Source organism: Rattus rattus, chromosome 8 (genome assembly GCF_011064425.1).
Source record: "Rattus rattus isolate New Zealand chromosome 8, Rrattus_CSIRO_v1, whole genome shotgun sequence".
NCBI lineage: Eukaryota > Metazoa > Chordata > Mammalia > Rodentia > Muridae > Rattus > Rattus rattus.
The window spans coordinates 27,935,280-27,948,976 of NC_046161.1; the positions used below are offsets into that span (position 1 = coordinate 27,935,280).

Here is a 13,697-nt window from a genome sequence, read left to right on the forward strand (position 1 = left end):
TGTCCTGAGCCCAGGCTGACTCACTCCCTCAGCACAGCTTCCGGTCCTGAGGGCCCTGCTCATAACACATGTACTTTCCTCTACACTTGCTGTGCATAGATACAGATGTGTTTACAGATACAGATATTGACCTGTCTGGGTGTGATTAACCACAGTATTCAGAATGTTACCGTCCTGCTCAGGTTTATGCCCTCGGAGCAGCGGGCAAGACTACAACCCAGACACAGGGTGGCCACATTGTAAGGCATGTATTACACATTCTAATGTTGGTATAGTCAAATCTAAATATATTGGAGCTTATCTCCCCGTCTTTAAACAGAACGTGGCTGTAGGGTCTTTGGCCTAAATATGTGCATTTCTGGCACTTTTTTTCTGAGAGAGAGGCCCGTATTACAACAATATATTGCTAAGTGACTCATCGTCTGCATTGTGCTCCAGTGAGTGATCAGACTCACAGAGGCGGTCCTGTTACACTTTCTCCTGGTTCAGCACCTCCCTGTTGGAGTGAGTGACAAAGCTGACCCGCTTCTCTTACGTGGTGGTGTAAGAAATCACCCAGGAGCCTGACAAACCTGTCTTCTGTTAATGTTTCACTCTGTTGTCCCTAGTGCCAGGGTTTGACAGAGCGTAAGCCCTCCCAGTCTCACAAAATGTGAGCTCACTAAAACTTACAGGTATTTATAAGACTGGCGGTTTAAAATCTGCTGACACAATTTTCTGTGCAACTATTATACTGATTTCTCATTTATTTCTACATCCTTAACTGTAGCGTCAAGTTATTTTCTTGTTTTTATGTCTCTTACCATCCTCCAGCCTTGCTCTGGTGCAATCATTAATAATTAATAATTCATAGTGATTAATCATTAACGATTAGTAAGAGACTCCACCAGACCGTCCCATCATGTCAGAGTTTCCAGCAGCAGTTGAGCAAGTTTCACTCTAATCTTACAAGTGTTGTCTTTCCTTCTCTCCCTCTCTCCCTCCCTTTCTACCTCATTAGAGAAGACAGCTGCCAAGATAGCATTTTGTTTTGACAAATAAAAGGTTTTACCACACTGTTCATAAGTTCTCTGATTGTAAAATCTGGCCAGGTGGAATTTTCAGGTATCTAAGATTTTTGGGTTTCGTTGTTTTTCCCGAAGGCTTGTCTTATGTCTTTACGTATTTAAAATAGGATTTCCTCAAAAGTTTGAAATGAAATTTCTAATTAAAAAATAGTGAGGACTTCGTAGGAAATGCATAGATTTACATTTCATATAGAACAAAGGTGTCAGGGCTGGCAGTGTAGAGTAGGAGATACAGAGGTGTAGGAGATGGAACCCAGCTGGTAGGGTGCCCACCCAGCAGGCCTAGGTTTCATCTCCAGTACGTTGGAAATCATGGTGTTGCACACCTGCAGTCCCAGTCCTTGGAGGACAAAGGCAAGACACCAGAAGTTTACAGTCATGGCTACAAATGACTTTAAGGTCTCGCACGGAAACTGGCCAGCTCTTAAGGCCCAGGTCCCTGTCTTCTTCTGCCCAGTGTGAGAAGCACAAGTGTGGACCCTTAGATGCAAATTTTATGTAGTTCTTGGGGATTAAGCATAGAGTGCTACATGGTGAAGCTGGTTAGGGAGAGGGTTGTAGAATGGACGTCGTATTAAAGGGTGGGGTTTCATTTGCTCTAGATTGCAGAACAGGAAGAAGTAGTGAGTCTAAATGTTAAAGGGCCTTATACACTCGTGGCACTGATTTAAAACGTTGACTCTGCACTTGGACTTCTTGCATTAGAATCTATTTCCCGTTACTGTCCCTCCGTGCCTCTGCATGAACCTGTCGTCTGAAGATGTGGTCTCTTCGCTATAAAATGGGGGTAATACTAGGACTGCCCATCGGGTTTCTTTGAGAATTAGATGAGTATATGTGTTAGGTTTCTGAGATGGCTTACCAAGTAAAGGCACTTGCCATAAGGCCTGATGACCTGGATATGATCCAGAATCTACATAGTGGAAATGTTGTGGTTTGCCTTGGGGTTTTCTCTGAATTTGTTAAATAAAGGCAAGAGCGTGAGATTTGGGCAGAGGTAGGAGTTGGGAGTGAGAGGGGGATTAGATTCAGAGGTTAGGTTGACAGTTGACAGTTGGAGACAGTTGAGCGAGTGGAACCTGAGGAGGGGGGGGTGAGGATTGACAGTTGAGGGAGGAGGGGTGAGAGAAGGAAGCCAGGAGGAAGAAGAGAGGAGTTGGAGAGACGATGGGGAACTGAGAGGAGTTAGAGGTACCAGGGGGAGAAGAAGCTGGAGACTTGGTAAATAAAAGGTGCAGGGATGAGTAATTTGGGAACTGGGATTAGGACAGTGTAATGTGGATCTGCCAAATCTAGACGCTGGATTGCTTTAATGCTAAATGAGTGTGTTTTTTTTAAGAAAGAGTCTCAATTTAAGTAAGTGTGGCTGGGCTGAGTTTATGCCAAGATATCCAGCAGATATCTGGGGCACTGAGGTGGAACCCTAGCAGGGTAAAAACACCAGTTGTATGCTCTTTTTGTAAGAGTCTCAGTATAAGAAAGTGTGTGGCTGGGTTGTGTTTCTGCCAAGATATCCAGAAGATATCTGGGGAAGGTGTGGAACCTAGCAGGAAAAACACCCTGAGGGAAAACATTCCACCCCGGTTTTCGTTTATACATTTTTACTTTTACTTTATTTTTTTTATTTACGACAACATATGGCGCCTCAACTAAACCATTAGAACTCAACTAACCTGAGATAAAAGGTTACTTCCCTCTCAACCCCAGAATAGGCAGGAGTATTAAGGATTGGGAATTGACTGGGTCTGGAGGGTCTACGAAGAATCGAGAGGACTACACGTATTCTGAAGCAGAGGGAGAAAAAGGTACAAGGGGCTTCAGATCAGATACTACTTTGATGTAAGAGAGATATATAACTTTATGATACTTAAAGATGAGAAACATAATGAATATCTTTTGGGCCTTATGGAATGATATTTTGAATGGTCTGACAGTTGAGAATTTTGAGGAAAAAGACACTTTATCATTTACCAGTATTGCAATATTCATTCTTCTGATTTACTATATCTTCTCAAAAAAGACAGGGCCCTAAATAACAAATTTCTAGCTTTAGAACAGAAGATACAGGTAATTATGGAACAACATGAACAACAGAAAAGAGAAAATTAAATCTTGGCAATATAGCCTAGAAGGAACACTAGAATTGAAGACACAGAAAATTATAGATCAGAATAAGAGACAGAAAGATGAAAATGAAAGTGATAGACAGGAACTAGAAAGGATGTTAGAACAGAACATACAACAGCACACAGCCCTAAATAGCAAATTTCTAGCCTTAGAACAGAAGATACAGGTAATTATGGAACAACATGAACAACAGAAAGAGAAAATTAAATCTTGGCAATGTAGCCTAGAAGGAACACTAGAATTGAAGACACAGAAAATTATAGATCAGAATAAGAGACAGAAAGATGAAAATGAAAGTGATAGACAGAAACTAGAAAGGATGTTAGAACAGAACATACAACAGCTCACAGATCATACTGAACAGCAGAGAGAAAGTAATGAGGTTTGGAAGCAAGACTTAGAGAATAACTTTTTAAAATTAATCAATCAAAAGATAATGGATAACAAATTATTAGAAGTACAATATAAAGAAAAATTAAAAGAGTGGAAGCAAAACCTTGAACAGAGAATTCAGGAACTCAAAGAACAGGGGAAAGACAGAAAGAGAAATATGAAGCACGGATACAGACTTTAAGAGAGGAATTTAAAATTACAACTAAAGAAAAAAACTCAGGTAGAGACAGAAGATAAAATTAAGGAAAGCCAACCTAAGGTTTTTAGGAAACAAACTTTAGTCTATCCAGTTAGTGTGCAACAAAGGCCTCCAAAACGAGATTATTCAAAAGGTTAAGGAAAAATTGAAAGGGAAACCCTTGAATGATTAGAAATAAAGGAAATTAAAGAAAATGTAAACAAATTTGGAATGCAATCGGCATTTGGAAAACAAAACTTTATTTCCTTGGGTAATAAAAAAAAAAGAAACCCCCAAGACTGGAAAGATATGGTAAGAGCAATTCTAGAGCCTGCTGAAAATTTGCAATGGATTTCATGGTGGAGAGAAGAAGTGAGGGAGATAGCAAGACAAAATAGAGCTAGGGGCAGAGAGATTTCCACAGATCAACTGCTTGGTGAAGGCCGCTTTGCTGAAGTAGAGGTGCAGGCTATATATGACGAAGAAACTCTGTCATGGTGTCGATTGTCAGCCTTAAAGGCCTGGGACAAAGTCGCAGAATCAGGGAAAAGACTTGAAACATTCACTCAAGTCATACAAGGTCCTAAAGAAACCTTCCCTGACTTTTTACAAAGGCTTACCTCAGCTGTGGAAAGGAGTGTATCAGATTCAGCGGCAAGAAAGGCGATAATTGAGTCTTTAGCCTTTGAAAATGCAAATACCAAATGCAGGGAAGTAATTAGACCACTAAAGGCAAGGTCCGCACCAATAGATGAGTGGATTAGATATACAGCTGATGTTGGATCTTGTTCTCCTGATACTACTTTGATAGGAGAAGCTGCCACTGGACAGCTAGAGATGACCCAAGATTTCAAATGTTTTAATTGTGGTGAGCAGGGCCATCTCAGATATTACTGTAATAAAAACCAAAGTGATACAAAAAGGGGGACTGTGCCTCCTAGAATGTGTCAAAGATGTGGCAGATATGGACATTTGACTAGGAAGTGTACAGCAACAACAGACAGATGGGACCGCATCCTGACAAAAAACTCCCAAGGGCCTCTCTCGCAGGCCCCAATACCAGGCAGGAGAGTTCTCCTCCTCAGAACGATTAAACAACAAGACTTCAAAACGAATATTTTGGCTAACGTCTATAGAGGACCAAAGGCCAAAACTAAAAATACTGGTAGATAATATCGAAATTGAAGGAATGGTTGACACTGGAGCAGATGTTACCATCATCTCTCCAAAATCTTGGCCCATAGTTGGCCACTTCAAGGAGTGGATATGCAGTTTCAAGGTGTTGGCACTTTATCCCAAATAAAACAAAGCATCAGGTGGCTTAAATGTATAGGACCAGAAGGTCAGGTAGGAAAATTAAGGCCATACGTGGCTGATATAGCCATTAATTTATGGGGAAGAGATCTACTACAGCAGTGGAAAACTCAAATTAATATCCCCTCAGTTTCAGGTTCTGGCCCTAAAATTCATCAGACTCCTAATAAAAACTTTAAATTAGTTAGGGAATGTTATCAAGGACAGTTAGAGACTGTCCAAGCTGTCCATAAGCAAGATACAGCAGAGGCTGACAATTTAGTGCTACCCCAAGGAGCCACTGCTGTTAAAACAACAACAGCCTTGCCACTAAGGTGGCTGACTGACCAACCCATCTGGATTGATCAGTGGTCCATGACAAATGAAAAACTACAGGCATTAGAGCAGCTAGTCCAGGAGCAGCTGGAGGCTCAGCATATAGAGGAGTCCACCAGCCCTTGGAATTCTCCAGTATTTGTCATTAAAAAACAGTCTGGCAAATGGAGGGTATTGACAGATCTCAGAGCAATTAATAAGATTATTCAGCCGATGGGTTCCATGCAGCCTGGGATCCCACTGCCTTCTTTGTTGCCTAGGGAGTGGCCTATTATAGTGATTGACTTAAAAGATTGCTTTTTCACTATTCCTCTACATGAAGGCGATAAGGAAAGGTTTGCCTTTTCAGTGCCTACCCTTAATAGAGGTCGCCCCATAAAAAGATATCAATGGAAAGTCCTTCCACAAGGAATGTTAAATAGCCCAACCTTGTGTCAATATTTTGTACAGCAGCCATTAGATATAATTCGCAAAAAAATTCCCCAATCTATTATTTATCATTACATGGATGACATTTTATTGTCTGATTCAAATATAAATATCCTGGAAAGAATGTTTGATGAAGTAAAAAAAACATTACCATGCTGGGGATTACGAATCGCCCCTGAGAAAATACAAAGAGGGGATTCTATTAATTATCTAGGGTATAAAATAAGTGTACAAAGAATTAGGCCACAAAAGGTGCAAATCAAAAGAAGCAAATTAAGGACACTTAATGATTTTCAGAAACTACTTGGAGACATTAACTGGTTGAGGCCTGTGATTGGCTTGACCACTCAAGAGTTGAGCAATTTATTTCAAACACTACAAGGCGATAAAGAATTAAATAGCCAAGGAAACTATCAGCTGAGGCTGAGAAAGAGCTAGCTTTGGTAGAAAGGAAACTGCAGGACGCACATCTGGATCGTATTGATCCAAAGATGGCCTGCATATTAGTCATCTTGCCCTCTACTCATTCCCCTACAGGAATTCTCATGCAAAGGGAAGATTATATCTTAGAATGGATATTTTTAGCACATAAACAGAGTAAGAAACTGAAAACCTACATTGAGAAGGTCTCTGAATTGATACTTAAAGGAAAATTGAGACTTCGACTATTAGTTGGAATGGATCCGGCTGAAATTGTGGTACCTTTTACTAATGCAGAAATTAACTCTTTGTGGGTACAAAATGAACATTGGCAAAGAGCATGCAGTAACTTCTTAGGAGACATTAACAACAAATACCCTAAAAGCAAAAGACTTCAGTTCATAAAACGAACTAACTGGATCCTCCCTCGTATAGTGAAGGGAACTCCAATATCTGGAGCCCCTACATTTTACACTGATGCCAGTAAGTCAGGGAAGGCAGGATATAAATCGGAAAATGTAAACAAGGTGACTGAGAGACCCAATAAGTCAGTTAAAAAATCTGAACTGAATGCAATACTCATGGTGTTGTAAGATTTTCGAGAGCCACTTAATATAGTAACTGACTCTCAATATGCAGAAAGGGTTGTTTTGCACATAGAGACTGCTGAACTTATTCAGGATGATTCAGAATTGACATCACTATTTATTCAGCTACAACAAAAAATCAGAAATAGGAGTTACCCACTATATATAACACACATAAGATCCCATACAGGTCTGCCAGGCCCTCTGACACAAGGTAATAATGAAATTGACCAGCTACTGATAGGAAGTGTACTAGATGCTTCAGAATTTCATAAAAAACACCATGTTAACAGCAAAGGCTTAAAGAAAGAATTTTCTATCACTTGGCAACAAGCCAAAGAGATTGTGAGGCAATGTCCTACTTGCTCGTTATATAATCAAACTCCATTGCCTACAGGAACTAACCCTAAGGGTACCCAAAGAAATGAAATTTGGCAAATGGATGTTCTCCATTTTACAGAGTTTGGTAAGCTGAAATACATACATCATACTATAGATACATATTCAGGATTTCAATGGGCAACTGCCTTAACGTCAGAAAAGGCGATTCTGTAATTACACATTTGTTAGAAGTTATGGCTATAATGGGAATACCCATACAAATTAAAACGGACAATGGTCCAGCATATATCTCTAACAAGATTAAGCGCTTCTTTGACTATTATAATATAAAACATGTTACAGGTATACCACACAATCCTACAGGACAAGCGATTGTGGAGAGATCTAATCTAAGTCTAAAGGAGATGCTTAACAGGCAAAAGGGGTCAACAAAAACTCCCAGAGATAGGATACATAGTGCTTTATTAACCTTAAATTTTTTAAATGCTGATGAACAAAACAGCACAGCTGCTGAAAGACATTGGATTGTGGAAAAGACTACTGAACTAAACCAGCCTGTTTATATTAAGGATATTCTGACGTCAGAATGGAAAATGGGAAATGTGTTACGCTGGGGAAGGGGTTATGCCTATGTTTCTACAGGAGAAGAAAAGCTGTGGGTTCCTTCCAAGCTGATAAAAATCAGAAATGACAGGGGGAGACCTCCTGAAGTCCTTGGCAACACAGAAGAAAAAGGAGACTAAGACGATCAACAAATAGGTGATGTATACATGAGGTTGTTTAGGTCTCCGTGTATGAACTGGCTGAGACTGAAATGTCTATAAACAGCCAGTGATATTTTGAGTGCAAATTCCTCATAACTTGTAATACGTATGTATTACAAAATTATGTTACGGTTTGATTATATGATTAACCTAACCTGAAAAAAGGTAGTCATTTTTTTTTTTGATCTTTATTTACTAAACTGTGCACCCTGCTTATCCCATTTGAAAATGCTTATAGAACTATATAATGCTTGTAAAGTTTTGTGTGCTGCAGGATGAAGGAAAGAAAGATAGCTCTGAAATGATACACACTCTGGGATGCTGAGATTCGGGACTTTCCAGTCCAACGTGTTTGATTCTCCCTTAATTACACTGAAGATGCTTGATTTAAAGGCCTGCTTTCAGAACTTTCCCAGAATGGATATCTTACTTATCCAGCCCTTCAGACTGTCATAGTCAAGATGTCAGCTAAGCGATGAACTTTCTCAGCACAGAATGACTGGCAGGCAAATCCGGCTAGCTCTACTTGACAAAGCCAACTTTTCCTAATACCCCCTTGGGCCCCAGAAGGGAATTCTTCGCCCCAATCCAGCTGGAAGCAGACAAGGAAGATCGTCGTCCCATTTCCTTATGTTGGGGTGGATGGTTCTGTTTATTTTAAGAACTGTGGATAAGTTTTTTTTTAAGGGATACAATACAAATGTAGCTTTGGGCAGGGGGAAACTAGAGAATGTAAACTCAGGGATTGCTACTTTTCCTTTCCTTTTTGTATCCTTCTTAGATATAGTAATACATAGAAATTAGAGAAATAGACAAACAGATAGATTGGCAAACTTACTCTTAAACAAAATTTTACAGCTATATTTTACATTGATAGAAATGTTTGTAATTGATACAAAGTTGAAGCTGTAATCTTTTCATTGGTATAGAATGCATTTTACACAAATGCGAGGTTTTCAATGGTATACTTTCTTGTTGATTTATAATTGAGATTAATATTGCTACTTTAACATGTGCATTGTGCCTCCACTATGCATCTAAGAATACAAGTCTTAGACCCGGTCCTATAACTGCTGTTATACATTATTTTTAGTTGATTAACCAGTACCAGCTAAGGGTCAGATGGCAAGGTTATGGTTCTAAGTCAGTTTAGATGGGTTTTGTAAATACTTGATTAGAGAGGCCAACGGTACTCTATTAACAGTTCAGAAACGCCTATGTAGATAGGAAATCTTCAAGGGCATCAGAAGTCCAAAGAATAACCTGTTTATGGACATTTCTTCATCTAGATCATTTTACTAGAGACTTGTCTGCCCCTGACAGGGCCCCTTAGACTCGAAGAAGAACTTGAGCATCAATGGAGTTGCTCAAATTGTGGTAACGCAGCCACTGAGCAAATTGCTTCAATTCATCTACAGACAAGACACTGTCCAGAAAGGGACAAATTATGCAGAATAGTCGACTGATAATCTCTGCAAGGCAGGGTGATCAGCCCTTCAAAATCTGCATTGATAAGGTCTGTCAGATGATCCTGGGCCAGAAGGCTGAAGACTGATGCTCCAGCATATTAAGTAATAAGGGGACTGTCCAGGTGATCAGCAGTCTTTATACAATTGGCTAAGCTTGGAAGCCATGTTTTGTGCTTCCTATGTTTTCAGGTAATATTAATCATTCTTGGATTTCTGATGTGGTTGGAGACTAGTAGTCTCATAGACAACCCGAATGGTTTAGTATTGAGAAAGATGATAAATCTGTTAGAGTAGTTTTAGGGTGGCATAGGATCTAGAACCAGGATATAGTCAAGTATAGTTTTTAGTATAGATGACATGGTTAATGAACAGAATTGATGGACTGGGTGATCAGCATATTGTTGGTTTTGTAAATTGCAGAATGGTAATAATAATGCTTAGTTCACCTATGTATAGGGAAAAGGTTTTTTAACTGGACAAAAAAGGGGAAATGTTGTGGTTTGCCTTGCCAAGATGTGGTGTGGATAACATGGTTGGTGAACAGAGTTGGTGGACTGGGTGATCAGCATATTGTTGGTTTTATAAATTGCAGAATGGTAATAATGATGCTTAGTTCACCTATGTATAGGAAAAAGTTTTTTAACTGGACAAAAGGGGAAATGTTGTGGTTTGCCTTGGGGTTTTTTCTGAATTTGTTAAATAAAGGCAAGAGCGTGAGATTTGGGCAGAGGTAGGAGTTGGGAGTGAGAGGGGGATTAGATTCAGAGGTTAGGTTGACAGTTGACAGTTGGAGACAGTTGAGCGAGTGGAACCTGAGGAGGGGGGGGTGAGGATTGACAGTTGAGGGAGGAGGGGTTAGAGAAGGAAGCCAGGAGGAAGAAGAGAGGGAGTTGGAGAGACGATGGGGAACTGAGAGGAGTTAGAGGTACCAGGGGGGGGAAGAAGCTGGAGACTTGGTAAATAAAAGGTGCAGGGATGAGTAATTTGGGAACTGGGATTAGGACAGTGTAATGTGGATCTGCCAAATCTAGACGCTGGATTGCTTTAATGCTAAATGAGTGTGTTTTTTTTTTTAGAAAGAGTCTCAATTTAAGTAAGTGTGGCTGGGCTGAGTTTATGCCAAGATATCCAGCAGATATCTGGGGCACTGAGTGTGGAACCCTAGCAGGTAAAAACACCAGTTGTATGCTCTTTGTGTAAGAGTCTCAGTATAAGAAAGTGTGTGGCTGGGTTGTGTTTCTGCCAAGATATCCAGAAGATATCTGGGGAAGCGAGGTGTGGAACCCTAGCAGGGAAAAAAAAACACCCTGAGGGAAAAACATTCCACCCCTGGTTTTCGTTTATACATTTTTACTTTTACTTTATTTTTATTTATTTACGACAACATGGAAAGAAAGAACCAATTCCCTCTCAAGCTTCCCTGTGACCTCTACATACATCCTATGGTGTGCTTGTGCGTGCGCATGTGGGAGAACACACGAAGGAAGGAGGGAAGGAGGGAGGGGAGGAAAGAAAGAAAGAAGGAAGGAAGCAAAAAAATCTAACAGGCAAGTAAGAAAGTTAAGTTTTGAAATGTCTACACTGTGAGGACTAGTCTTTGATATGCAATGTACTTAGTGAAATGTCTACACTGCAGGACTAGTCTTAGATGTACAATGTACTCAGTGCTATTTACCACTGCCTTTTGATTTCTAATCACAAGGACCTTCAGGTTTTAAGTGTAAACTATGATATCTGATAGAATGTGAAAGGTGGACTGCTTAACTCCAGCCAAAGGCAGGATAAGCAAAGTACCTAACCATTACAGTAAAGAAATGATGTGGTAACACATACTGTGAGTTGAATTCAGTAGCTAGGCCTATCTCACTAGCGATCTAACCTGCTTCATTTCCGGGTGTTTCTCCCCTAGTATAGTATCTCTTTACAGACCAAGTAATGCCCTCCCAAGCATTGCTTGTCAGGGATTTTAACTGACACTGACAAAGAGCCAGTTAAAAGCCTGTGTACTGTTCAATCTGCAGTACAAAGTGAAGACCGCTAAGCCTCGGCCACCGTAAGATTTAAATGGTTACGGAGTTCATCACGTAGTTTCAAACTTCTATTATAGCCCACATGCCTGAAATAGCTATTCCTTTGCATTGACCGAGAGGTCAAGGAAACTTGGTTAGGAGGAAAGTGTTACAGCACTTGTAATTACAGTGTTGGGACAAGCACTTTGTAAAAATCACTTGCTGTGGATAACACTGAGTGAGCTGCAGCTTGTTTATTTTGGTTTGTGGTAGTGTGGGGTTAAACACGTGATTGAAATGAGTCTGTGGTCGAAGAGGGTGTGAATGGTGTATATACAGAGCAGGTTAGAAGCTGCCAGGTGTCGATACAACTTTGATAAACAGATCCTCTTTTTTTTTAAAATAGCAGATTGATTTGTGAATTTTATTTTGCTTGTAAACACTAAGATGTTTTTAGCATCACTTCGGTTACCCTGAATAGCAACACGAATCTGTCTTTAAAACTCTCTTTAGTGCCCCAGGTTCTCCAAAGCTGCACAGCGTTCATCGAGAGGTATGGCATCGTGGATGGGATATATCGTCTCTCTGGTGTTGCCTCCAACATCCAGAGACTTCGGTAAAACTCTATAGCACTTTTCTTTGTTATTCTTATTCAATGTAGCACATTAAACTTATTTCAAATCCAGCAACTATGATAACCAGGGTTATCAGTAACATGGCTGTGATAAGACTAGGAAAAAATAGCCATGTAATTCTCCCCCCAAATGACAATCCATTGTCTGTAGAGTCCCCAAACCGTGCTTGCTGGCTTCCTCGGTACGTCAGTAGTATTTTACCTCTTTGAAATGTTGGAAGACGGCCAGGGAGATGGCTCAGCAGGTACAGGCCCTGCCAAGCCCTGTGACCCGAGTTCCAACCTGGAGCCCACACAGTGGGAGGAGAGAGCACACTCCCAAATTTTGTTCTGACCCGCGTGCACGCATGTTGGCAAGTGTGCGGAAGTGCAGAAGTAATCTATGAAATATAACGATTTGAAGAAAATAGGAAGTCACTGAAGTGAAGGTAGCAAACCTTCAGGGCTAGAGAGTTTCCTGTTTTAATATTGAAGTCCTGTCCTTAATTTCCATTGACAGATAGCCTTTCACTTGTTAAAGTCCAAATATTAATTACATATATGTTAATTATATGTTACTAACATATGAGAAGGTAACATTGCACTGTTACATGTAATAATTCGAAGGAAACGGCAGCTCTGAAGCGAGGGGGGCATTTTGCTTTCTGTTCTGTGGTGCATATTTCCTTCTCTTCACTGAAGTCATTGTCTCGCGTTCTGTCTCGGCTAGTCATGAATTTGATTCTGAGCATGTCCCCGACCTGACGAAGGAACCCTATGTTCAAGACATCCATTCTGTGGGCTCCCTCTGTAAGCTGTACTTCCGAGAACTCCCGAACCCTCTGCTCACCTACCAGCTGTACGAGAAGTTCTCTGTGAGTACTGGGGTGGGATGGATCCTCTCGGGGCCTCTGTGCAGTTTTGCTGTGTTTGTATTCATGATGTGTTTTGGTTTAATTTCATGTGAGAATGAGTTCTGTGCTGACAAAAGATTTCCTGAACCGACAGCAGCAGTTAAGCGATCTGGGTCTTTGACGTTTTCAAATTGTTGTTCTTTTATTTCTGGCTTTGAGCCGCTAACTCGGCATGGATGGCATTGAATACCAGCATGCTTTTTAACAGTGGCGAGGGAGCGCCACGTTGTGTGGGAACCGCGTGCCTTCTCGATGCTACACTTTGCCCAAGTGAGATCGCCAGTCAGGAACTCCCGCTTGACTAGCAGAGCTCACTGCTGTGGTGGGTTGTGTCTGTTACAGGATGCTGTTTCTGCAGCAACAGATGAAGAGCGGTTGATAAAAATCCATGACGTCATCCAGCAACTCCCCCCACCACACTACAGGTAAGTCAGGACTTAGCAATTGGATAGTAGCTGCCAGAGGCTGAGATTTATATTAGGCACAGCTGGATCGTCGTGGCTCATATGTGATTGTTTCTAATAATAGAATGCATAGTACTGTCTTTTGATCACTATCTTTTATTGGTTTTAATCGCTGTATAGTTAGGGTTCCAGAAATGTTGTAGATGACTGATAGGTTTTGTGTGTGTGTTTGTTTGTGTGTGTGTGTGTGTTTGTGTGTGTGTGTGTGTGTGTGTGTGTGTGTGTGAGAGAGAGAGAGAGACAGAGAGAGAGAGAGAGAGGGAGAGAGAGAGAGTGTCTGTCTGCATGTCTG

General features: G+C 40.7%; 1 protein-coding gene across 7 annotated transcripts in view; it reads left to right on the forward strand.

Annotated features, from left to right (window-relative positions):
• The window catches only part of Arhgap32 (Rho GTPase activating protein 32), a 252,554-nt gene that overhangs the window by 225,981 nt on the left and 12,876 nt on the right, over positions 1-13,697 (forward strand). For all 7 annotated transcript variants that reach the window (XM_032909362.1, XM_032909357.1, XM_032909360.1 and 4 more), the window contains 3 exons: positions 11,928-12,030; positions 12,758-12,902; positions 13,284-13,366. In XM_032909362.1, the coding sequence (XP_032765253.1) occupies positions 11,928-12,030; positions 12,758-12,902; positions 13,284-13,366 (331 nt within the window). The remainder of the gene's footprint in view (positions 1-11,927; positions 12,031-12,757; positions 12,903-13,283; positions 13,367-13,697) is intronic.